This window comes from Quercus robur, chromosome 5 (assembly GCF_932294415.1).
Source record: "Quercus robur chromosome 5, dhQueRobu3.1, whole genome shotgun sequence".
Lineage (NCBI taxonomy): Eukaryota > Viridiplantae > Streptophyta > Magnoliopsida > Fagales > Fagaceae > Quercus > Quercus robur.
The window spans coordinates 68,806,633-68,832,788 of record NC_065538.1 but is presented as its reverse complement, the minus strand read 5'-3'; the positions used below and the strand labels follow the sequence as shown (position 1 = coordinate 68,832,788).

At 34.2% G+C, this 26,156-nt stretch overlaps 3 protein-coding genes across 11 annotated transcripts; 2 read left to right on the top strand and 1 right to left on the bottom strand.

Moving 5' to 3' along the window:
• The first annotated feature begins 863 nt into the window (after window positions 1-863).
• On the top strand, window positions 864-5,758 carry LOC126726827 (protein PHR1-LIKE 2-like). Of its 4 annotated transcripts, none has more exons than XM_050432209.1 (6): window positions 864-1,335; window positions 3,513-3,589; window positions 3,724-3,736; window positions 4,479-4,554; window positions 4,642-4,711; window positions 4,981-5,758. In XM_050432209.1, exons 1-6 carry the CDS (start codon window positions 1,134-1,136, stop codon window positions 5,440-5,442), a joined length of 900 nt encoding a protein of 299 aa, XP_050288166.1. In that variant the 5' UTR covers window positions 864-1,133; the 3' UTR covers window positions 5,443-5,758. The 4 variants fall into 4 exon arrangements, with proteins under 4 accessions (XP_050288166.1, XP_050288165.1, XP_050288163.1 ...); XM_050432208.1 differs by having other exon boundaries at window positions 3,703-3,736; XM_050432206.1 differs by having other exon boundaries at window positions 3,703-3,778.
• Window positions 5,759-9,980: 4,222 nt separating this feature from the next.
• LOC126726826 (myb family transcription factor PHL7) lies at window positions 9,981-15,933 on the top strand. Of its 4 annotated transcripts, XM_050432204.1 has the most exons (8): window positions 9,981-10,271; window positions 10,977-11,055; window positions 13,078-13,305; window positions 14,033-14,109; window positions 14,277-14,319; window positions 14,433-14,490; window positions 14,837-14,906; window positions 15,186-15,933. In XM_050432204.1, the coding sequence occupies exons 3-8, from the start codon at window positions 13,089-13,091 to the stop codon at window positions 15,726-15,728; spliced, it is 1,008 nt and encodes a 335-aa protein (XP_050288161.1). In that variant the 5' UTR covers window positions 9,981-10,271; window positions 10,977-11,055; window positions 13,078-13,088; the 3' UTR covers window positions 15,729-15,933. The 4 variants fall into 4 exon arrangements, with proteins under 4 accessions (XP_050288161.1, XP_050288160.1, XP_050288162.1 ...); XM_050432203.1 differs by lacking the exon at window positions 10,977-11,055 and having other exon boundaries at window positions 13,056-13,305; XM_050432205.1 differs by lacking the exon at window positions 10,977-11,055 and having other exon boundaries at window positions 9,985-10,271; window positions 14,442-14,490.
• A 724-nt stretch (window positions 15,934-16,657) lies between these two features.
• LOC126726825 (uncharacterized) lies at window positions 16,658-25,390 on the bottom strand. Of its 3 annotated transcripts, none has more exons than XM_050432198.1 (14): window positions 25,004-25,386; window positions 24,217-24,654; window positions 23,808-23,889; window positions 23,579-23,682; window positions 23,206-23,332; window positions 23,036-23,130; window positions 22,658-22,781; window positions 20,933-21,013; window positions 20,619-20,717; window positions 20,344-20,529; window positions 19,246-19,383; window positions 19,087-19,143; window positions 18,691-18,828; window positions 16,658-17,575 (listed from the first exon to the last, which is right to left on the bottom strand). In XM_050432198.1, the coding sequence occupies exons 2-14, from the start codon at window positions 24,276-24,278 to the stop codon at window positions 17,375-17,377; spliced, it is 1,494 nt and encodes a 497-aa protein (XP_050288155.1). In that variant the 5' UTR covers window positions 24,279-24,654; window positions 25,004-25,386; the 3' UTR covers window positions 16,658-17,374. The 3 variants fall into 3 exon arrangements, with proteins under 3 accessions (XP_050288155.1, XP_050288157.1, XP_050288158.1); XM_050432201.1 differs by having other exon boundaries at window positions 17,494-17,837; window positions 25,004-25,390; XM_050432200.1 differs by lacking the exon at window positions 20,933-21,013 and having other exon boundaries at window positions 25,004-25,388.
• Window positions 25,391-26,156: the final 766 nt, after the last annotated feature.

Sequence of the window (26,156 nt, the reverse complement as noted above, 5' to 3'; positions counted from 1 at the left end):
CTATAATGGCAACAATTACACCCCTCTCATTAAGAGATAATTGTGTCTGCAGCCAAAAAGTGACTATAATCAATGAAAACTACCCTCCAATGAGGCTATAAAATGAAAGTCTCAAATTTGATGAAGGTATCCAACTATAACTCACAACATCCTAGTAAAAGCATGGTCAGAAACACCTCCAATAACTTAGGCATCGAAGCCATTAAGCCAAAACCCACATTAATGCTACTTTCAACTATTTTTCTCCTTGTAAACACACTCTCGAGCAGCTAGTTATGTGACAATGGGTTCATTAACATATAATATTCCTAAGGTGTCTGCATGTTTTTTTTTGTTTGTTGATATTTAGTAGTTGGAGTACAAGGCATGACCCAAGTCCACTACATTTGTCCTCATTATGTGGATTTCAAAGCCCCTTTTCTTAAAAAGTATTAATAACAAAAAGCAAAAAAAAAATCACCTTTAATCCCTATAAAATTAGTTACAGTTAAAATGAGAAAAGAAATAAAGTGGGTGTGGGCTATGGCTCCAACCCTCGAAAGTCTAAATGGGCCTTTTGGCTTTCAACAAAATGACAAAGTTGATTACCTTAGGTGAGAAGAAGGGAAATAAACATGATAAAAAAAAAAAATAAAAAAAGGAAATATACAACCTGTTACGGGTGCATATTTCCTCACTCTCACAGCTGGTGGAACCCACCATCTGTGGGACCCACACAGCTGTGAGTGGGAGGAAGTTTACACCCAGTAATAGGGTATACTTCCTCGAGAAGAAGATAAGCAGGGAGAAAGAGACAAAAAATTAAAAAAAAAAAAAAAAAACACAATGAATAATAAAAATAAAAAGGCTTGTGTCACCAAAAGCCAATGCCAGTGGTACTGGTACGGTGTTATTCTTTTTCAGTTTTCACCCCTCCTTGGAACACCCAATAGTCCATTTTTCCCTTTTCACCGTTAAAAAAAAAAGTTCTTTCCCTTTCATTTTTATTAGAATCTGTATATTCTCTATAGTATAATACCCTAGCTCTTCTTCTTTACTTTTTTTTTTTAACTGAGCTCTTGTCTGGGTTTTTTTTTCTCTCTTCTTCTTTTTCTCTTTCTGGGAAAATTTAGAAGAAGAAGAAGAAGAAGAAAATGTATCCTAGAATGATTCAACCCCACCATGAAGGAATAGTTGTTGGTCAGGAAGAAATAGCAATTCAGAATGGTGGTGGGTCCAATCATAGAGGAGACCCATGTCTTGTTTTGACTTCGGATCCCAAACCTCGTCTCAGATGGACTGCTGAGCTCCATGAACGCTTTGTTGATGCTGTTACTCAGCTTGGTGGTGCCTCTAGTTAGTATTTTCTTTTACTTTCTCACTTCCTTATTTGTGTAAGAAGTACTTAAATTTGTATGATTTTTTTTATTTATTATTATTAATTGCTTTCCTTTTTCTTCAAAGTTATAATCTTTATTGCAACATTAATGTCCCCAAAACCCAAATTTGTCTCTCTTTTTTTGGTGGGTTTTTCTTTTTTTGCTGAATGCACCCATTTTTAAAACATTGTGCTTGTTTTACTAAGTTATTTAAGGATGTCAAATTTGTTGATTCTCTTTGAGATTTCAGAAATTTGTGTGTATTGCATTATTGCATACATGATGTTTGTTTGAATCTCTAATTTAGAATACATTCACAAAGAGTCCAACTTTGTGTGCCCGTTTGGTACAGCTTTATGAAGATGTTGTGTGGTTGTTTGAAAAAAACTGTACTTAAAGAAGAAAGTGGAAATTTTAAAAAGTGTGGTTTGCAACCGCGGTACCTGCACTTTTGATCTTTGTTTTGGATGGGTAGATAGTGGGAAAGTGGGGAGGTCGGATATGAAACATAGACATGGAACACCGCAAAGAACGCCACTATGATTAGCTGTCATTTGAAACCCAATACCTGTACTTTTGATCATGACTTCTTCATAACAAGTTCAACTAGTCAACTAAGGTTTGCTGGATTGGGTTAATGATTGAATTGTTTTGAAAAAAAAAAGACTCCCAAAATAGCTAGTCTTGGAGACATTGAAGAGGGGAAGTTTGGCACAAACTAGATTCATTTGGAATCCATTTCTTGGATAGTATGCGCTAGATTACTAATTTATGCCATAGCTTTTAAGTCAGAGGTTTGTTTCCTTCTTGACATAATTTATTTTTTATTGTCCTCACATTGTCTATCAATTAGGATTTAGGAGTACAGGGGAAGTAACTTTGTGCTACATTAACTGAAGCTTTTGTTTTTTAGATCTTCAAGAGGAATCAGCATGCCTCTTAGCTTCGTAGACATGTTGGATGTTGCAAACTATAAAAGATAAATTTTCAGTGGTTTGTGGGGTTCTTTCATTTGTACTTCTATATACTTTGTTGTGCCTTTTGTTTTTTCTGCACTTTATTGTAGATTCATGTTCCTTTATTGCACCCTTTCTTCTTCTTTTTTTCTTTTTTTCATGCATTTCATTAAAATTGATTACTTATTAAAAGAAGTGAGATTGTTTTTGGTGTAAAAACTTTTGTAATATTGTTTAGTTCTTGGTGTGTGTTTGGGTGAGGCTTAGTCCTTAGGTTCCTCTTCACAGAGGAAGTTTACTGTAGTTTGATGGCTGAACGTTGGTTATGATAAATGGTCATCGTAAAGGTCGTAGAGTTTCTATTACTTTTTCATTGTAAGTATGGCTTCTTTGGGCAACAATTGACGCTTTAGAGGTGGGCCTTTTTAGCGCCTGTTTGTTGAGTTGTAGGGTTTAGGACATTGGTTGTTTCTTGTTGTCTGGGAGAATTATACACATTTCATAAGCAAGATTATCAACCTTGCTACTGCTACTCATGTATCCAATGACTTAGGCAGATTTAAGCCAATAGAGGTGCACTAATTCATGATTTTTTTTTTTTTTTAAATATTTTGCAATTCCCATATGTTGGATTCCTTCTTTCTTCAGATTATGAATATTCTCGAGGAGCTCACATTCTCCTTTATGTTCATTAATACTCTTATTCCTCATATCAGTAGTAGAGAGTGAACACATTTTAAATTATATAGTATTTCAGTGTTATATGTCAGGATCCTTACAGTTTCTGGGGTTTGATTAAGTAAATTTTACCCATCAGCATGTTACCTGAGTTTGCAACTTAAAGGGCTAACTTAATAGGAGATTTGAGATTATTAAGACTTGGACTCAGTATGGTTAGGCTTGTGTATAAGATTGACAAAGCTCATTAAAGAGCCAAATTTCAGTTGCTGACAAGTTACTTTTTTGGTGACCAGCTTATGAAGAACTACATTCTGTCATAGTTGATTAGTTGGGAATCTTGTATGTTTTGTTTATCATTTATAGTATCCTAATGGAGAATGCCAAGAGCTTTGTAGCTCAACTAGTTGGTACCTCCTGGTGTTTCCAATGGAGACATCTAGGTTTCATATTCCCCCACCCCTAACTACTGAACTATCAAAAAAAGAGTATCCTAATGGAGCATAAATAATATTTTCAGAAGCTACGCCTAAGGCCATAATGCGGACAATGAATGTGAAGGGACTGACACTCTTCCATTTAAAGAGTCATCTCCAGGTTGGTTTTTGTTATTTTAATAATTAATATTCTTGTGACTTGTGATGTTGCAAAACTGAGCAGGAAGAGCTTGTGGTGAAATGAAATTTTTATGGACTTATAATTGATTTTAGATGCTTCTTGCTGTGCTGCAGAAATACAGGCTAGGTAAGCAATCAGGAAAGGAGATGGGTGAGGCATCCAGAGATGGTGGGTTTTGCTGTAACTCTCTCTCTCTCTCTTTCTGCAGTTTCTTTTAAAGAATGCTGCAGGTGCTCCCTCTGCATATATATGTGTGCACACGCAAATAGGTTAAATCTGGAAATTTGACCTGTCTAGTCAATAGATATTGAATTATACCCTACCAACTTATCATATTTGAACTTCCCAGGAGGGAGGGAGGGAAGAAAGAGAGAAATATTATATGGACAAAGTTTAGCTACAAAATTGATTGTAGCCTTAGGCTCTACAACCTTACTCAATATCTTTTTATTAGAGGTGAATTTTGACAAATTCACCATTAGATTACATCTTTTTCTTATATTCTTCATGCTTGCAAAATTTCTAGAAAATTAAAGATCAATAGCTATGCTATCAATAAGTTGTTTAAATTGCAAATTTATGTAGTTTAAAATTACTCATAAAATATAAATTATATAAGAGTGTAAGAGTGTAAAGAACATTATAGATTATATAGTAAATAATATCCGATTAACACAAAATTTGACATGTATTAAGAGTGTAAAAAACATGCAATTCAACGATTAGATTTTCAAAATATGTAGTAATATTAAGGCTACAACCAATTTTGTAACTAAACTTTGTCCATATTATATTTGAGTACATATCTGTTAAATCACACCATTAGAATCTCAATAATTAAACTGACTTCTTTTGCCACTTATTGAAGGGATGCCATCTGCTTACCTTTTAGAAAGTCCTGGAACTGGTAATTCTTCTCTGAATTTGCCAACTTCTGATAATGAGTAAGATAGAATTTTCATCCTTTCTTCATAACTCTTATGGTACCTGAAAGTTATCAGATTACTAAATGGAATTAATGTCATGTTCAGAGGTTATGAAGTCAAGGAGGCCTTGAGAGCACAGATGGAAGTGCAAAGCAAATTACATCTGCAAGTCGAGGTACATTTCCTTTTGTGGGTTATTTTAATGAAGAGCAGACCTTAGTTGTGAGTAATTGGTGGTGGATTTGGTTAGGTAACCTACGGATATTCTTTGAATATGGAAGGCATAATTGATAACTCTGGACTTTTATGTATTTTATTGCCTTGGACAAAGCTCAAAGAACTTCCTTGTGCACACAAATATGTTAAATTGAGAGTAAGAATTCATTAGAGTAGAGATCTGGGTCCAAGATCTAGCTTGCTGATCTTCCTACCATTGTTGTGTAGGCTGAGAAACACTTGCAGATCCGACAGGATGCAGAGCGTAGATATATGGCTATGCTTGAAAGAGCTTGTAAGATGCTTGCAGATCAATTTATTTCAGGTTCAGTTATTGACACAGACAGCAATGGTCAAGGATTGGTGAGTAAGACACCAAGAAATTCCTCCATAGATCCACTTGGCTTCTACTGCTTACATTCTCCTGAGGTGCCTGGAGTACATGGCTCAGAAGAAGAAGTTGCACCTAGCCTCCATGCCCAGAGGGCTGACTGTTCCACTGAAAGCTGCCTAACCTCACATGAGAGTCCTGGAGGATTGACTCTGGAAGGATCTCCTTGTGGAGGGAAGAGAAGGATGCTAAGCATGGACTCAAATACTGCATCTTTGCTTTGGGAAGCCAAGATGAAGTCCCAAGACATCAATGTAGCACAAGTTAATGCCCATGCAATCACTGGGTATGGCATGTAGCACTGAAAACTCTGCTCAATGTTTCATCATGTTATCACCAAGTGAGATTCATATTTTCACTCCTGGCATTACAATCGTAAGCGGAACATAATTGTAAAATTTCCTTCTGTTCTTGTCCATAAAGTCGGCAGGAACTGAGGCAAAAACAGCTTGTCCAATCTGTAAATTCAAAATACCAGTGCCTTTGAGATTTAAAACTATTTGTCCATGATTTTACTAAATCATGTATTCTGTAAATCCGTAGAGGTTGGCCTAACTCCAAATTATAGTGCTGTCTAATCAGTTCTTGCATGCTTAAGATCAGTGATTGCTTCTACAGGCCTTGTTAATGTCTCATTCACAGGTAGTCTCATAAATGGAAGAAGTCATAGTTCTGATGTACTCAAAGGTATGTGAGCTTGTAGTTGTGTCATAATCTTTGAATGACAAATGCTATTTAAGGAAGGAGAAAGTATTTCATGTGACCAGTTAAAGGAACGCCCCATCATAACATGTGGATCTCATACGCATGTGAGAAGACTGCTCCACATGCTAATCTCATAAGTCATAAGATAATTATGCCTGTCTCATAAGTCATAAGATAATTTTTCCTGAGAATCCCAAAGTAGTGCATTGATATTATTTTGAAACTCTCATGAACAGCTCTTCTGTCTATGTCCTGGGGAAAATAATAAACAAAACTCTAATAGACCTATGAGGTTGATACTTAAATACAGTTGTGGAGTAGGTGAGGATTGTGGAAATGCCGACTTTCAGTATTATAGGGGGCATCTCCAGTGACTTGATTGAAACTGCTATTGGGTTTGGTATCAAGAAAAAATGCCAATTCTACTCTTGGAATTCTCCATGTCCAATTGTGCATGGTCGTGAATATATTATAGCCCAAGAAACTTGTTAAATGGTAGTTGTCACACTGAATAAATTGATCAGCTGGGCCAATACCAGTTGTTTAGCAGGGTTTACTTTGATTCAATAAAATTAACATTTGCAAGCCAATAAGAACTTTGATACAGCTTATCTGTTTTGAAAAGCTGTACCTTTAATCCTTTAAAAAAATAAGTTTTAAAATTTGTACTTTTTTGAGTGTTAGTTTCAAATCACTGGCGGTTTAGTAAAGTGGTTTCGAATTCCTTTTTGCAAAAAAATTTTAATTTAATAATTGAGTAGGGTATTTAAACTTAAATGTCTATATTGAAAACATTTAAAAGTGCTAACCAGTTAATCTATAATATTCTTGGTTTTTAATTTTTTTTTTTTTTGGTATAAACAATTAACAAACAATCCCATTTTCAAAGTTAATACATTTTGTATAGCTTATTTTTTCAACTTTTAATAAACCACTGAATCAGTCTCAAACCACTTATTAATTAAATGAGCTAAGTAGCACCATAATGTATATAGATGTCCTTAAAGGATTAGTACTAGCTCCCATGCCTTGTTCCTATCAATCCAAGTGGTGAAGTTCTTGTGCATTACCAATTTGGCTTTGACTTTTTGGATTACATACAAGGTTTACTTTGTTTGGATAGGAATATACTTCCGTTTGGTTTTTTAGCATTTGAAGTTAAAACATACAATTTTATTGATGAGTGATTTAGAACCCAAATTAATTTTTAATTATTGTCTAATTTTATATTATGTGTATTTTAATTTTCTTAATTTTGGTGCTAAGTAACTTTTAATTATATACTCATTGCAAATGTGAGATGACCATCTTATTATCATCACTATTGTTTAATGTTTCCATAACAAGAATTATAAACTAGTTGTATGATAAAAATAAACCACAGATTATTTAAGATTAAAAACAAAGGAATGAGTAGGAGATATTCATTCCATTTGGATCAAGATCTTCTAAAATTTAGAGGAATTTAGCTATGAAATTCTTAAAATCATATTCCTTTCATCTTGAAGCATTTTTGGCAATCTATGCTGACTGTGTTTTTTAATGATTGTTGGTTGGAAGACTTGATCACATACCATGTTATTTTTTATTAATAATATATATTTCCAATTTTTTTATAATAAAAAAATAGTACATATATATATAAAATATAAAATTTGGGTACAAACTTGATTATAACTTCTTCTTTTTTTTAATCCAACTTGATTGTAACCTAAGACTATAATAAAATGTAATTCAACAATGGATTTGTCAAAACTCATATCCAATAAAAAAAAATACTAAGATGAGTTGTAACGTGGAGCTACAGCCAAAAATTTATAAATAGATGGAGAGAATTTTATATGTTTTACAGTATAGTTATCCAAAAAATTTTAGATCCACTAATTTCAAAATTATGAATAGAAAAAGGGGGGGGGGGGGGGGGGGGGGAAAAGTAACATTCAATTAGGTCCAAAAAAAACGTAATTTTCAAAAGGAGAAAAAGGAAAAAGACGAAATAGCCGGAAGAATTGTAAAGACAGTGCAGTGTGGGAGAAAGGACGGAATATTTAAAGAGCAGATTCTGTCAAAGCCGGACATCAAGTAATGTTAAAACTTAAAACAAAGATTTAAAGATCATCTGACCTCTGTCCAAAAATATTGTAACGTTAGCATTGTCCGCATACATTGCATCACTTGCTACTTCCCCTGCTTTGATGGGACTGTCATTTCTTTTCTATTTTTTTTTTTTTTTGGGAAATGCTAATGAGGAGTCTAAGGGCATTGATTAAGAATCCAATTAAAAAAAAAATTTATGAGAAAAAAAAATTAATACTTTAATAGCTTTTTTCATTTCCCATAAAAATGATGTTAAAATTTTCCTAAAGTGGATTCTTTTGTGTGAAATTGATATTATTAGTTTAGATAAAACTATATCCCAAAAAAGTTGTGTTTTTTTTTTTTTTTTTTTAAAATTTAAAATTTTATTTTAAAGTATAATAACTTTTTTTTTAAGGAAATTAAAGTATTAAAAAAAAATACTTAAAGCATACAAAGAAATTAACAATAATTATACCACAAGTATAGTTATAACCACTGGTTAAACCTTGAACCAAAGTATTATCCAGAATGGTTCAGTGTAAATATCGAATATGCAATGACCCATTGTCAAATAGGGTAAACCAACATATTGTACAGGTTAATCTTTTTAACTCGTGGATAAAACCAAAAAAATACATTGTGTATTTACTAAACTACTGAAGATTGAAAAAATGACCCAATAAAGATATAAAGTGATAAAGATTAAAGACTAAAAGACTAAAGAGATAAAGTAAGAGTTGTGCCATGAGATGAGAGTTGAGATTAAAGACATTAAGAGATAGTTAGAAAGTAATCCTACGGCCTGCTCCAACATCTCACAAATATGTAATCTCTAGGGTTTAATGATTAAGCTGAAAATTTATTTTGAATTTTTATGAAATATGTTGTTTCAAAACTTTTGAACTATATAACTTGGTTATTGGATGATTTATGTGAACGATGTGTTTTTTTTTTTTTTTCTCTAAATTTATGTCATATGATGTAATTTGTTATTGTTATAATTTATTAATTTACCTAAATGAAGTATTTTTATTTTATTTTAATTAGTTTTTATAATGATAAAATATACTATTTAATTAATTAATTAACCTACAATTCAACCAATGAACCCACTGGTTGAATCAATGAACTAGTGAATCAATCCTTAAGCTGAGTCAACCTCCGATACAGTTTTTATAACTAGTTATTAAAAAAAAGATCTTTAAAAAAAAAAAAAAATCTCTTAATAAAAATAAGGATATTAAAATACTAAAGCTTTTATTAGGTTAGTAGATAATATGTTTTTTTTTAAGATACTTAATCAAGATTCAAGAATGAGAATAACACTAAAAATAAATAGAATGAATAAGGTATTGCCTAGATTTTTCAAAACCTAGTTTCGAATTATTGTCCCCCACTTAGAAATGAACATACTTTGTGTGATAAATTCACCCAACAATGTAAGCCATATAGTGATATACATAACCTAACAACAAAAAATTTATCAATTTGTTTAAATAAGGTTGTTTCAAATGTTCCATAAAAAAAAAAAAAAACGTTTCAAATGATATTTTTGAAACTCAGCTTAAATCAGTTAAATAATAGACATATTATTGACTAATTTTTTATTTGAATCGTTAGCCATGTCAGTAATTTTCATCAAAGAGATAATGGTAGAAACTAAATTAACTTTCAATTGGATAAATGATAGGAGTAAAATATATAATTTACCCATTTATAAACTATTTTACGAATTATTAATAAAGTGAGTGATGTGGATTTCAATTAGCTCAACTGGTAAAATTTCTGATAGTTTTTTTTTTTTTTTAGAGGAAAAATTTCTGATAGTTAAATAAGACTGATTGATATTTTGGTCTGAGATATTACTATTATTAAGTCCGTAAAAAAAGAGTCCGTAAAAAAAGTGTCTAGCATTACACTTTTAAAAATATTGTAAAAATGTCACTTACTTAAAAAAAAAAAAAAGAAAGTTATATTATAGGAAGAGAGAGAACAGAGCACAGAATCGCACAAATACGAACAGAAACAGAGTGAACAAAAACAAAACAGAGAAAAATAGATAAATAAGAAAAAAGAAAAGAAAAAACAAACATAGGGAAGGGAGGACTTTGGGTGGTCAAGTCAGGTTCGTGAGTTTTCAGGTCCTTTTAAGACTACCCTTTTGCGTCTGAAGAGAGATCCTATTCCTTCTTAAAAACACTGACACCCAGAGAGACAAGAGACAACAAGTCATATCATATTCTCTCCTAAATTTTCAATTTTTTTCCTGAAATTCAGACACAGAGACAGAGACAGAGACCAAAAACTAAAGGCAGGGATGTGTGAGTTTGAATTGTAGATCTGGGTATGTCTCTTCTCTTCTCCATTTATTAATTGTTCATTTACTTTGACTTTTTTTTTTGGGGGTCTAAATTTTTTGTTTTTCATGTGAATTCACATTCTTAAATGTCCAATTATCTTGATGTCTGAATTTAATTTGTGTCTCAAACCCTAATTGTCTTTGTTCTGGATGCTTTGATTGTTGTTTTTGTGAAATGGGTCTTGTTGCTTTGCTTCTTAATTTTCCTTTATTCCATGTCAAATCTCAAATGCTTGGCTTTCTTTGCATTTCTCTGCCAACAATATTCAATTTTGTTTTTTTGCTAGATTTTGTTGTGCCTATTATGTACAATTACTCACTAGAAACTGTGAGCTGGCTGCTTCACATACATGCAGAATATTCATATCAAGGCTAATTAAATAAACAAAGCTGAGTATTCCTTAAATAGCTTTTAGAAATCAAAGTCAAAAAAAGAAAAAAAAAAGGAATTGTGATGTTCATAACTTGGTGTCTCTGACTGTTTTCGGTTACTTTGAGTAACAGATTTCTTAAGTAAAAACCTTATTTTGAACAGTTTCTAGCTCATTTCTTTGTTTATGTTGTATATCTGACACAACATAGATTATGAGGTAGTTTGGTTTCATATTTATTGCTCAGTATTTCCGTACCTCAGCTCTTTTGTGATTTTGTTGTTATGCGGTCGTTAAAGATGTTTGTTTTATCGTGTAGAAACGGTGTAGCAGTTTTCTTTGGCATTGTATTGATTTTTCTATGTTGGAATCAAATAACGCATTTATCTCCAAAAGGGGTAAACTATTTAGGTGATCAAAATCCACGTGTATGTCCTGTAGTATTCCAAGTATAAGTATTGTGAAATTATGATTTGCTGGCTTCTTATTATAACCCTGTATTATTAACCTTCCCAAATTGTTGGTTAATTTTATCATTTCGAGAGTTTGATGTATTGAAGAGAAGATTGTACCTTTCCCCTTTAGAGGTGGTATTGGTGAAAATACTACCAATCAATGATAAAGAAGTATGCATTATGGTGATTTTTATTTTTTGAGAATCTACTCTGTACTGGAAACTTATTTTTCCTTGTCTGTCATCATGTAAGCCATGTTCTTTATTATTATTATTTTACATTTAAGTGTCAAGCTTTGAATTTTGCTAACTGAACAGAGCGTTATTTTCATGCATTGTGCATGACTGAGTAGTATGGTCATCATAATTAAAAGTTTCTAATTAGGATGAGAGGAAGTTTCATAGAGATCTTTGGACTGTGCCTTCCTTGCTTGTGTCTCACCCTAGAGAAAATATGAGACTCTTCTCAACAACACAATAAGGAGAGAGCCTCATCCACTAGTATAATACTGTGCTGGGATTTCTTTCTTTTCTTTTCCTTAACAAACCCCCCCACCCCCGGGTGCGGCGGGGGCCTGCTAGTTTCCATTCAATCTGGTCTATTCTTGCTCATTTATAGTCTGTCCCATCCAACATTAATTTGTTCGACCAATCAGTCAACTTGGGGATTGTGAGTAATTGCTAAATGAAATATAGATGCTTTTCTTAAATAGAGTTAATAGCTTTAATGGTTTTATTTTTAAATTATAAATTTCTTCCTTAATGGTAGGTATATTCAGTATGGGGGTAATTGAAGTGTTTGCAATGACATCCCTATATGACATTAACTCGAAGTGTTTACCCCATCATCCAAACGTGTTTAAACTAATAGATTAGTGAGGAGCTATTCACCTTAAAGAATTGGGGCAATTGCAATATACACCGTAAATCACAAAAAGTATGCTATATGATTACTAATTTCAGATTAATTTTCATGCTAATCTATTAATTTAAGTACTAATTTGGATGTAGACATTGCAAATTAATTTTTTTTGATAAGTAACATTGCAAATTAATTTCAAATTAGGATATTGATTGCAAAAATTCTGTAGTGTTGGATGCACATTGCAAATGCCCTCACAGTTCAGGGTGGATAGGTTCAATTGATATATTTAACATGGATTAGTCATGATCAATTCTCTATAATTTCTATTCCCATATGGGTGAAAATAAGTTGAAGGCACCAAAAGGAGTTAAGGAAAGCCAAGAACAGAATGATTGAGGTGGTAAAAATAAAAATGATAGTCAAGGATCTAAGTGGGGATATGGAGTTGGTTACTGTGGGGCCAACTATTGGATGGATTTTGTGGGATTTAGGGTTCTATGTTTTACTAAAAAGAAAATAGAAATATGTGACTCTAGAGAGAGCTGAATGGCAAATCAAGATTGGTTAATTTGGTTTTGCTGACCCAAGTGGTTAAGATTCTAGATTGTTACATAAATTATGGAACACGAGTTGTGATTCAGGACTTGTTGAGTTGTGGGTAAAACTGGAGGAGCTGGGTGATGAGGCTTTGTTGACTTGGTTGTTTTTGAATTGACGTTGGCTAGAGGAGATTATAATTTTCCTGGTTGGGTTGGGTTGAATGCGGTGTATGACTGTGGCTAGAACAGGAAATGATCCCCTTTACTGAGAGGGTTGGATTCAGAAGTTTAGGTTACAAGCTTTGGATGGGTGGCTAGATCAGGGAGATTTTATCTGAAATACTTAAGGAACCCCTTCAGCTCCAGAAAGGGGGGAGTCAAAGCCAGTTTTTATACTGGCTTTGATAATTACCTCATTAATAAGATTCCCTCCCCCACCCCCCCCCCCCCCCCTTCTTTTTTTTTAAGCAGCTCATATTTCTCAATTCGTGTTGTTAGATATGAAATGTCTTGATTTTTCCCCCTTTATCCTCTTGACAGCTCCTTGATTTCTTCTGTTTAGATAAATGACAAATGTATCAGCAAAAGAGTGTTCATAGTTCAAGCTTAGTTGGAAACAACTCATTAGTTCATGGTCAGCATTTAGATTGTGTTGCCAGCACGATGGACCCAATCAATGGAGGTAACAACCTCAACAATGCTAGTCTTGCCTCGAAGCAACGGTTGCGTTGGACACATGAGCTTCATGAACGTTTTGTTGATGCTGTGGCACAACTTGGTGGGCCAGACCGTAAGTTTCCTCAACCTCTATCTGGTTTATTGGGTTTTGCTGTTCTATTTCTCCTAATTTGAGCTGTGCTGTTTATTTGGCAAGATGCAGCGTTCATCTAGCAGATTAGAGATGTTTTTCTTCATTACTCATAGGAACTAATACTTCTTGTACACACGTGCACACATACATATTGTACAATTTTTTTTCCCAGTCCCTTGTGTTATAGATAATAACATGAGAAAGTGGAAAATTTTCAGGCCGTTTTTGTAAGTTAAAGGTGACATGAGGATAGGAGAAATGAGGAATAAAAGTTTTTGGTGTTTTGGTAATGCTGTATGACTTGAACTCATCATGCACTAATCTAGGGCCGCAGTATCCCCTCTTTTTCCCTTTCTCTTTCTAATAGATAAAAAGACTGGACTCAGAATGGGTTCTTACAGATATAATCCTGTGTACAACTTGATAATGAGGGAGATGATTCTCGATAAGTCATTTCTGGGACCTGTAGCAAGCTTATTTACGTAAGATGTTATTCAGTTGAGAAGTAGAGAATGTGTGAACTGCATCAAAATCTAAATAAAATGCTCCTACACTTACTGTTGAGGGAGTACCAGAATTTCAATGAAGAAATTCATCAACTCCTTTGTAACTGGAAATGTTGCAAAAGTTTTTTTTTTTTTTTTTCTACCTTTTACTTTTTATTATTATTATTATTTTTTATTTATTTTATGAATTCTTTTTCCAGGTGCAACTCCTAAAGGTGTCCTCAGAGTAATGGGTGTTCAAGGTCTAACAATATACCATGTCAAAAGTCATTTACAGGTACATAACAGTTGATTCCATCCCATGCAAAACTTCCTTCATCTATTCCTCTCTAGTACTTTTTGTTTTTTTTGGAGGTTGAGGGATGTGTTTGGGGAATTCCTACTATAAAATTCATTATTCACATATGTTATTTATGTTAACTCTGCTTTTTGTGATGCATTTAGAAATACCGACTTGCAAAATACCTTCCCGACTCCTCATCAGATGGTAAGTTAATCGATTTATGTTGTTCAATGTTCATTTTACATCAACATAATAGATGTTGATCAGAGCTCCCTCAAAATTATTGTTACTGATTCTTATTTAAATTTTAATGCAAGGAAAAAAAGCTGATAAGAAAGAAACAGGGGATATGATTTCAAATTTGGATGGTTCATCGTAAGTATATCTGCCGATTTTACTTTTTTTTATTCCAGTTTCATGTATAGATTAATTGATCATGCCACATGTTTCTGGAAGTTGAAGGTTGAAAAAATAATGAACTCATGTCATAATATATCAGTAAACATGCATTAGGTGATTAACCAGTGATAGCTCCCTCATTATGCATGCAAAATTACATTAATTAATAATTATATATATATATATATATATATTTATTTTTGTTCAATATTTGCGTAGAAACATAAATTTGTGAATTATGTTCATGTTACAAAACATCTGACTGTTAAAATGGATTGTTAGTGGGCTACTTGGTATGAGAATAAATGTTTCCTTATTGCAGTGGGATGCAAATTACTGAAGCACTCAAGTTGCAGATGGAGGTGCAGAAGCGGCTGCATGAACAATTAGAGGCATGGTTTCTTTTCACTATCAGTATCGAATTAAGTATTACATCATTATTTGGTTTTTCTTTCATCATTATCTTCGTTAGCATCCTATTGTTCTGATTTTTTTGAGGGAGAGAGAGAGAGAATCACCCTATTTAATTTAAATTTGAGTAGGAAAATAGCACAGAGCCGCCATTAGTCCCTTTCATTGTAATTTGTGGTGCCCTAGTGTAATAGGTAATCAGTTTAAATTAGCTGAATGCTTAGCAAGCATGTAATTTCTGCGTATTTAAATTATGACAGGTCCAGAGACAGTTGCAGTTACGGATAGAAGCCCAGGGCAAGTACTTGAAGAAGATAATTGAGGAGCAGCAACGACTTAGTGGAGTTCTTTCAGAAACAACAGATTCGGGGGTCCCAGTTCTAGCATCAGGTGACAATTGCCTGGATTCTGACAAGACTGACCCAGCAACCCCTGCCCCAACCTCTGAGGCGCCCCTACTAGACAAGGCTGCCAAGGAAGGTGCCCCAGCCAGCCTTTCCATTGATGAATCTTTCTCCTCTCACCATGAACCATTGACTCCAGATTCTAGTTGCCATGCTGGTTCCCCAACTGAGAGTCCTAGAGGTGAAAGGTCAATGAAGAAGCAAAGAGTCAGCATGGGTGGAGTGTATGCTAAATCAGAAATGGTGCTTCCACATCAGATACTTGAGTCGAGCTTAAGCTCCTCTTACCAGCAACCTCATTCTGTTTTCCTGCCTAGAGAGCAGTTTGAACCCTCATCAGGGATATCAATCAGGAATGAAGATCACATGGAAAAGGTTGTGGGCAGTGGTGATCTGTGATTATGCGCAGGCTATAACAATTTGTCTTGTATTTTTAGTTTCTTCAGAGGATGTATCTCTAGTTAGACTTAGGCCAAACAAGCGTCACGATAAATGTTCTGTTATAATTAAGTTTTGGTGTCAAAGAACTTCCGTAGAGGCATGATGTATCATTAAATTTAGATAATTATTGTAAACAGGAGTGTCAGGAGATTTGGTCCTATTATCATGCGATATTCATACCATAGAACCCTACAACTATTGCATTGATGTGAACTTGGAGATACCCAGATTTCTCATTATCTGATCCCTCTCTAGTCAAGTGAAAATTGTGGTGTTGAGGACGATGTATAGCAAAGAGAATGGCAGCTGTGGCAAAAACATTGTACTCTAAACCAAAAGGCTCTAGGCATATTTTTAATCATAAACAACTTGGTGGAAGAGTTGGCTATATTCGAGCTTGTACGCCTCCCAAAATTGTTATTCTGTTCCGTGATGAATGATTTCATTTGTCTTCAGACTTGGTATTTTGATTATATAAAAACTCCCAAACATCAAGATACCCGTTTAAGAGTTATAATACTCAAGCTTGCTTTTGCTTCTGCGGTTCATCATGTGTGGTAAAGAAATGCTGGGGTTCTTGATGGACAAATAATAACAGCGACTGCGAATTTTGATTTAAGATGTGAATGAGGTCGAGCAAGTGTACGCAAGAAAGCTCAGAAGTCAGAACGCCACTCAAAATAGAGTTCTTTCCAGTAAGGTGGAGGATTTCGGTGTTTCTGATAGCTGAGTCTAGTTTGAGTTGAGTTGCTGTGTTTGCAACCTGGAGTCTGCTTGTAATATTGTTGTGCTTGTGCACACCTTTTTGCTTTTAGAAATGAAAATAACTCATTCATCACCCTCCAAAATAATAAAAAAACAACTGAGGAATCGAGAGAGTTTCCAACTCGGAACAAGCTTAAAATTTTGCATTTGCTTGAAGCTCGAAATGAGTCCCTAATTTCCAACTTGAAATAGTACTGTATTTCATGCCATGCCCATAACATATATATTGTGATTTCACAATCTGCGTACAACCATCATAACAATGGAGGTTGGCTCGTGACATGATATATGATGAGGTTGAGAGCAATTGGAGCACAATGGAAGTAAAATAAGCATTTTGCGTGCAGCCGAAGTGCATTCAGCTGTTTCCTTGACCAGCCATTCAGCTACTTGCATTCCCACATAAGGACACTTTTGGCACATTTGCAATCAATGACACTGACACTTCACATGATTTACGACATGACACAGGCCAATATGGGCAACCTACATGACCAAAGTGGACCATCCAAATTGATGTCCAGTTTCCAGCTTCTTTTCACAATGACAAACTCTGAATCCTAAGAAATCCTTCCTATCTAACATCCACAACACTTCCATGCTGCATGAAAGTTTGCCACATGATTTATAAAACATAGCGTGCATATGTGTGTGAGAGAGAGAGGGAGGGAGAGAGAGAGAGAGAGAGATTTAAGAAAACATATCCCCAGAAAACCCCATGTTAGATGAAATGGCACCTAGAAAGAACAGCAACACTCATGCCTCAATGCCTTTACAGAAGAAGCTAAAAAGGATACCACCTAGGTTACAGTTATAAACACCATTTTATACTACAGGAGTCATGAAGCGCGTTGTCTCCGATGGTTTACCCGCCTCAGAAAGCAAAGCCGTAGCCGTTTGCTAAGGGCCTCTAACTTTTCAAACTTCTCACTTTTAGGTTTCTTTGGGACTGGTGTAGTTTTCTTCTTGTCCTCTTTTGATGACTCCGAGGATTTTTTCTTCATGCTCCGAAGAGGTGTTGCAAACGCCTTAAGAGTTTTCTAAAATATATATATATATATATATAAAAAAAAAAGAAAAAAAAAAGACTTGTTTGTTAACAAGAAGACAAAAACATCTTTAAAAAAAAGGACAGAACTATTAATATTTGAGCACATCTATTATATAGATGAGTGAAGAATGCTGGGGTAAATTACCCTAGTGTCTCTGTAATTATCTTCTTAAATACTCTACGGCAATTCTCTCTCATTGAGAAACTTTTCATGCATAATTGCTAGGTGGGATCCACTAACCAGCAGAGCCCTTAAAGGTATAAAAAAGTATAAAAATAATATAGAAAATTTAACAATAAAAATATGGAAAGCTTTTAATCAAAGAAACTACATTTTTGGAGAAAGATTTTTTTTTTTTTTTTTTTTGGTGGAGAAAAACTGTTAATATATATAACACATGCATACATACATTTTTGCAAACTCCCGCCTTTTTTCAATACTTATGCCAATAGATTAAATCAATGAACAAGTACATATCAATCAATTAGTCTTCCTTCTAGCAGTGTTATTTATGTTTTTCAAAATAAAAATATGTGCTAATTGTGTTCAATCTCAAGAAGAGATTTCTGCACTATAACCCCCACAAAGCTTGCTGTCTAAGTTAGCATTTACACGGCTCCTTTATCTTGGCATTCTAATTAGACACGTCCACCGGTAGCAATACCACTGTGAAGACTATTTATTTATGTGATTGAAATTACAGACGGGGATACAAGATTAATGATTTTGTTTTTCAATTTTTCCCATTCCATCTGTGCAGCCTAACGTTAAAGATGAAGCAGAGAATTACCGCGACTATTCCAGGTCCAGACATTAATGAGGTCCTGGTGCAAGTGCATACTGTACCCCTATAATCTAGAATTAATTATTACCCGTTCCAGGAACCATACCTAATGGGTGTCAACATGGAGGCTTTGGTCCATACATAATATGACATACTGGCAAAACATCTTTTGTTTGTCCAGCAACCCAAAATTTACAAAAAGTTGGCTAGAAAGGCCTCAAGATGATGCAACTTGAAGGTTTATACTCAGAAAAAAGTAAAAGCTTGTCAAGCCAAATGCATGCTAATTCATTTATGAGAGAGAGAGAGAGAGAGAGACCTGATGGCCATTATCAGCCGCTGTGCAGTCTGCAGAGGATTCCTCATCACTGCCTCCTAAAGATGAGCACCTTCCCCAACTTTCTCTATTTGAGCTTGTATATGAGCAACATTCTTCATTCTGGCCATTGGGCTTATCCTGTAAAAACGCACAGCAGAGTTCCAGTGAAACTATATAGTGAAATTGGAAAACCTACAAGTAACAGTCAGACACCTAGCATGGGCGTCTTGGGGTCCCAGCCATTGCCAGGACAAAAAAAATCCATACTGGAGAGGGGCGAGTATCCTTAAAGTTAAAAGTATTGGCAAGTCCCATGCTCATTGTTGGAACTTAGCACAATATGATATTGATAGGTCAAATTTTCCAAATTTCATTTACAGCACCAAACAAAATCACCTGTAAGTGTGATGTCTCAAGACTGCCAGGTGTATTATTTTCATTTAGCATGGAATCCTGCATGATGATTAATAAATAAATAATTAACAAAATGCTATAACACAAAAAGAAGAAAGATGAAGTGAAAAGCTTGCCGAAACTACAAAAGAAGATTCATACAACGGTAGTCACTGGTGCAATTTCAGAAAGAAGTTCGTCCACAGATTTTGCAGTTGAAACACTAGGAGGAACGGAAGATGAACTTGCAGCATCAGTGCGCGCAGAATGAAGACCAGTGAATATCTCATATAAGAGACTCTGAAAAGAAAGGCAGGCACAATTTCATATTAATCTCTATGGCAGATACATCACAATGGTGGGGGGAAAAATACACTGCAAATTACCATTACATCATGATGACATAGCAAACCCCATATAGTTGTTTTGAGGAAATACTGATGGTAATGTTATACTTGCATGATATGAATCAATCACAATACAAAATAATAACATGGTTCAGCACAAAATGCATATAACATCAAACGTGATTCAGAAGCCACATTGACACATTTTTTATCTTCAATTGATCTCATCACTGAATGATCAAATGTAACACTTCTGTCAGTTTTACATACAGAGAAGGCCCTAAAACACCCTAATGTGTAATTTAAAACTTTTATATATATATATATATAATTCAATGGCATGGGAGGGGGAACTTGAACCCTGGTTCTCCTAATAAAGGAGCAAGTGATGCCACTAAGCTGCAAGGCTCCTGGCCTAATATGTAATTAAATTTATGACCACAACTATAAAATGTGATTTCCTATTCCTTCTATACAAAAAAAGAAAGCTTTTTATATATAATGTGTTAAGAAATGTGCACAAAGGGCACAATCCTAGTACATGGGAAGTACAAAAACAATAAACCTAAAATGAATCTAACTTCTGACAACTAAGAGGTCAATAAACCCCAACGAATTAGACAAGGAAAGACAAGTAGAAGCCATCCAATCATACAAAAACTATAAAAATTGAAGCTTCAGTTTTATAACAAACTTCCAGAACCTTCCTTTGAAATCAGTAGGATGCACTATGGCTACAAATTAAGCTACAATGCATTATTGGCATGAATAGAGGTGTACTTACACATGCGATACTAACACAAAACAGATAAAAATGTCCTTTTGACTAGTCAAGTACCAATGCTAACAATTGAATATAGAAGGATAATACTCTATAAAAGTTTTATAAGTAGCTATATAAAATTGAAATTACCTCATCCATACCAGCACCAACCTTCAAATCCCCCAAATCATAATATTTCTCAAGTTTACTTGAATGAGCAGTAGAAATTTGAGGAGGATGGAGGACATTGTAGAAGAAAATGGAAACAGAATCATAATAGAACTGGGGTCGTGAAGAGTTGTGATCACCATCAAATTTTATAATATTTTTGTCCCCCTGCAGAGAATCAGGGATATGGTCAAATGTGAAAAATTGAAAATTTTTACTTTCAACAAAAGTTAAATATCTCTGGAATAAGAAAATACCGCATAGGACTTAAAAATGAGGTCTGAGTGGTGGGATTGAATGAATCTATCATCGCTAGCATGTCCAAATAAAGCAGGGATATATGTTTTGGGTGCAACCTGCAAGTATTCCAGACCATTAACACAATACATAACTGCATATAATTAGCTTGTTATTACATATCATGCTGGGAAAGGGCAAAAACCATAATTCGTTGTTTCGAGTTCACATTCAAAACTAGTATATTGACAAACAAAACAACATACCAAGCTAAATATTTAATGAGGCTATCTTAAAATTTTCAACTCAACACAGTAAGAAAGCTTAGAAGCACCTGTAAGCAATTAAGATCCATAATATCAAACTTTGCCTTCTTTTCAATTACCCGCCGCATGTACTGTACTGCCATCTTAACCTGATTGGAGAGGACGGGGTAAAAGTCTCAATGTATAAACAAGATATAGAAACATCTCAAAATCGACTTCTAAAAGCAGAAACCAAATAATAAGTCTAGCTACATCCTACATTACATGTGCTCAACAGTTACGAGGTTAGTAAAACCCCCATTGAAAAGCAAAAAGTAACCCTCAACAGTTACATGTGCTCAACAGTTACGAGGCTAGTATACTTGCATTCACTTTTATTACCTAAAAAAATAGTGTTTGGAAGGTAAGAGCTCCCCTCGAAGTGGCTTTTTTTGTTTGGTCTGCTGCATTAGGAAGATTCTCACTTCTGAGAACTTATGAAGACGAGGCATTATTTTAGTAGATTGGTGTTGCATGTGTAAGCAAGAGGGAGAGTCAGTTAATCACTTACTGCTACATTGCTCTATGGCCAGAGAACTTTGGACATTAGTCCTTTCTTTGTTTGGGGTTCATTAGGTTATGCATAAGAGTGTTGGATTTGTTGGCTTGTTGGAAGGGGCGGTTTGGTAGACATTGGAATGGAGACATTTGGAATGCAATTCCTCTGTGTGAGGTGGATCATTTGGAAGGAGAGAAATTGCCGGACATTTGAAGGCATTGAACAATCTATGATGGCAGTGAAGTTGGTTTACTTATGCACCTTATATGAGTGGATGGTCTTTGAGTAGTCATTTATTCCCTAGTTTACTAGATTTTATGGAGTCCTGTACTTTTATGAAATCCTGTTACACTACTAGTACACTACCTGTGTACTGGTTTCTGTATATTTTCCTTTATGTTTAATAAATTTTACTTACCTATCAAAAAAAACAAAACTATGCACAAATGCTCCCAATTTTTTTTTAAACTTACTATTTGTATGGGTGTGATGTCAACACTAATATGGTAAGTCCATAATATTTTAATGTTGGTATCAAATATATTTGCTGTCTGCTAAGTTTGAGCAAACAACAAATATCTTCCCACTTGAACAAATGGTACTTGAGCTCATCCCCTAAAACTGCAAAAATCAGATCGCTACAAAATTTTCTAATCTTTGAGCTAGATATAAAAGAAATCATCTCACAAGCCTACACGTTAGGCAGGTGGGAATAAGATTGTTGTTCTAATTTTGTTTGTTAGACTTGATTAGAGGCATATAATTGATGGTGGCTTTGGAACCATTGCATGATAGCATAGTTAAGTCATATCTTCCAAGTCCCTAAGCATATGATATGCATCAAGCATCAGCTAATTGGTAACAACAACTAAGCCTTAGTCCCAAAATTATGGGGTCAGCTATGGGTCCTTAAAAGAAGTATAATCTAGAAAAATGAGGAGGGAAAAGCCCCCAAGAATGCCTTGCAATTTTGGTTCTCAATTCCAGATGGATAAGATTTAATGCACTTGGGTAGGGCTGAAGTAAAAGTTCATATCCAAATCAAGAGAAATGATTCTTTTTTTTCTTTTTTTTTTAAATAATCGTTAGTCACTAAAAGATTAATAGTAAATCACTCTTTGGATCCATAAGCCAGAAGTCAAATGAGAATCAAACGTTGATGAAAAACAAATTTACATATGCAAATGGGAAGTAGCATTTAAAAGGTATGATGTCTTTACATGTCTATGTGCAGAGAGAGAGAGAGAGACTTTACAGTAAATTTAGGAAGCCGAATTTTATACACATCCACAAGCTCCATCATTAGATTATATAAGTTTGAAAAGGCACTATCCAACACCATTCCAGCTATAGAAGGGTCTTCCGCTCCATAAAGAAGGCTGCATCATGTTATAAAAAAGCTGATGGTTATTATTTCAAGAGTTTATATAAACTTATTTAAAACAACAGCTTTTACTATCTTGTGGATTTTCCAAAAGACAAAAAATCCAACTCATCTCAGACCATTCAGCTCATAAAAATTTACAACTTGACAGTAAGTCAAGAAAACCTAGTGACTGTAAAGACTTGAACTCTTGAAAATGCAGAAAACCTTAAGGATCTAACTCATAATAAGTCAGGAAAAGACAAGTACCTAGTGACAGCGCCCATAGAACGTCCCCAAAGACCTATCCGTGATATATTTTTGTTGCTTCTTAAATATGACACCACAACCTTGAGGTCATCTCTCTGACAAATGAAACAAATTTATAAGCTTTATATGCAGGAAGTCAAGTAATGAATGATGATAAAGAGGCAACATACCTCATGCCAACCAAGGCTGACATAGTCACCGTCAGATAAGCCTGAGCCCGAAAAATCAAGAGTAAAAACTGTTATATACGATGGAAGAAGAATTACAGCAGCCTCATTTGCATCTGCCCTACATCCACTGCATCGTAGCCCACATGAGAAATATCAGTAAATTTTGACCTCTTAGCACGTAAAGCACTTTTCAGTTATTAAAAATTCTTCCAGATACTGATCGTGCAATATTAAAATGAATATCCCACTAAATATTTAACCAGAATATTAAAGAAAAGGCTTCTTTATCGTTTTAACAATCCATACATATCACCAAAATATACAGAACTGTATTAGAACTTTATTTCCTTGCAACAGAACTGTCCCTGCTGACCTGTTTCCATGGCAGTATATAACACAAGGAAGAGGTGTATCTTCTGGTAACGGTGAAGGTAGATAATGACTACACAGCAACGTATGGCCCCTTGCATTCTTAAGCTGTAAATGTTGAGAAATAAATAATGCAGCCGGTCAGAACCCATAACAAAATGGACAAAGTTTGTTGCAAATTAGGGAAGAAAATTATAGACTACAACAGTGTGGTAACTGATGTCCATACTTGCCTCCAAATCTTCTCGTTTGTAACTTCTTCCTGCAAGAGTGAAGTCCTTTTCCCAAAGATACTGATCAGGGTTATACTCAGCCCTGTATATCATATCCAGCAGCATATTAGATAAAGAGAAAATTAAATCTTTTATAGAAAGATCAACAACTTGAGTAGGAACAACAATATACAGCTAGCACAACATGATATCACAACACCAGTCAACAAAATGTTTTTAGAAAACTACTAATTAGCTATAGAAAAGGATAGCAACTAATATTTAACAAAACCATTGTTTTTGGTAAACTAATTAGCTATAGAAAATGAAAGCAACAAATATGAAATATATATAGCTAAAACAGTGTTTTTAGTAAACTATAACTAACAGTAGAAAAGGAAAGCAGATACATATTATTATTTATTAATACCTGGGAGGGCGTATAACAAAATTGATGAATTGGTCAATCATGTTGATCCTAAATATAGGCATAAATAAAGCCCCTCATAAGAGAAAATCCAACTGTTCTGAGAAGTGAGAATCTCAATTCTCAAAGCAAAACCAAATCTTCACCAAGGTTTGGGCCTTTCATTCTGATAGGTACCCATCTTCATTTCCACTTGTAATTCCCCAGAAACTAACTCCAATTGAAATTCTCAGACCAAATTAATAGCAAAGATTTCAGCTTTTGTCAAAAAAGTACACTAAAAAGGCACCAAAAACCCAAGAACTTCTTCAACTTCAACTTGATGGAAGGTACAGAGTGAGCTAAGCTATTAGCTAATACTCCTTCATATATGAATATCGAGAGTGAAAGAGGAAGACTTTTCAAAGTATTGCCAGATCCAATGCTGGAAAGAAAGTGCAGCTGGAAATTCAAGATACAATTTTTAGTTCCCAAAAAAAGTAAAATAAAAATGAAAGAGCAAACCCTAAACTCACTCTCTAAACGTGGTCCCAGCTACCAACATTATCAAAAACCCAAAAAAAAAAAAAAAAATCAAAAATCAAAACTTTGTTAAAAAATGGAAAACTTCATGAAAGAAAAAAACCCAACTTGATCCTTCACCATTTACAGATCTCAAACCCAGAAAAACTAGCCTACATATTTAGTTAACCATCTATCTTAGAAGCCAAAATTTTCAGTGCATTCATGGTCTCATTATTAATTATTGTAACCCAACAAAAAAAATAAAACATGGGAAATGAGAAATTACCTTAAACGAATGAGGAAAAAAAAAGAAAAGACAAAATCTTTTTTATTTTATTTTTAAGAAGGGATTATTTGAATTTCTGAGTCCGAGGTTGTGAGCTAAAAAAAAGAGGTAACTTTCTTTGGTTTCCAAAGAGGAAAAAGCTGTCAACAAGACATACTAAAATACATGAAAATTGTATGTACTAACAAAACAAAACAAAAGTGTGGGAATTGGAAAATGGGAAATGGGAAGGAATGAAAAATGAATGAAGGACGAGGTCGAGGAGGTCGCTGGGACAGCTAAGATGGACTTTCCTTTCCTTTCTTTTCCCTCCTCTCCTTTCCTTTCCTTTCCTTTCCTTTTCTCTGTTTCTTTCTTTTTCTTTTCTTTTTCTCTAACTTTTCTTTCCCAAAGAACTATTCTTCTCACACAAACAACAAAACCCCGGGGAGAAACAGAGTACAGAAAAGACAAAAAAGAAAAAGAAAAGAAAAACCAACTTTTATTTTAATGTGTTAAATCATATTTGGGGTAGGCAATTCTCTATTTTCTTACTTTAACATCTTTACAAAAAAAAAAAAACGTTTCTAAAAAAAAAAAAACATCTTTACAAAAATACAAGGCATGTTTGGTTGTTTTGTTTAAACAATACAATATGTATTTTTACAATATTTTTTCATTCACACTTATTTTCACAATATTTAAATAACGTTATTAGAACAATATTACCAAACGGACCTTAAATCTCTTTAACACAATTTAATTCATGTTTTTTTTAATTATATTTTATCTAAGTTAGGAGCATCACTTTCATTTTGATCTATTACTAATGCTATTTTTATTTCCACTTCTCATTGTCAACAAATCTATATATATCGCATGAGATCCTATCATATGGTGCTTTAATTTTTCATTTAGTCTGTAAGGACCCGATTTGAGATCCCAGCCCAAAACAATGAATTTGTAAAGAATGGGTTAGAACACTGGGTTATAGTTATCCAAACATCAAGTTAGGTAGGTCTGATGACAAAAGAATGAAAATACACAAGTGTAAATTGAAGAAAAAAACGTCATCGGCGAAGTCCAAGGATACTGGTTCTTATATAAAGTTCTTATGTAATGTTACAAGTCTGATTCTAGAATGCTACAGTGATTCTTTCATGATTTTCTCGCC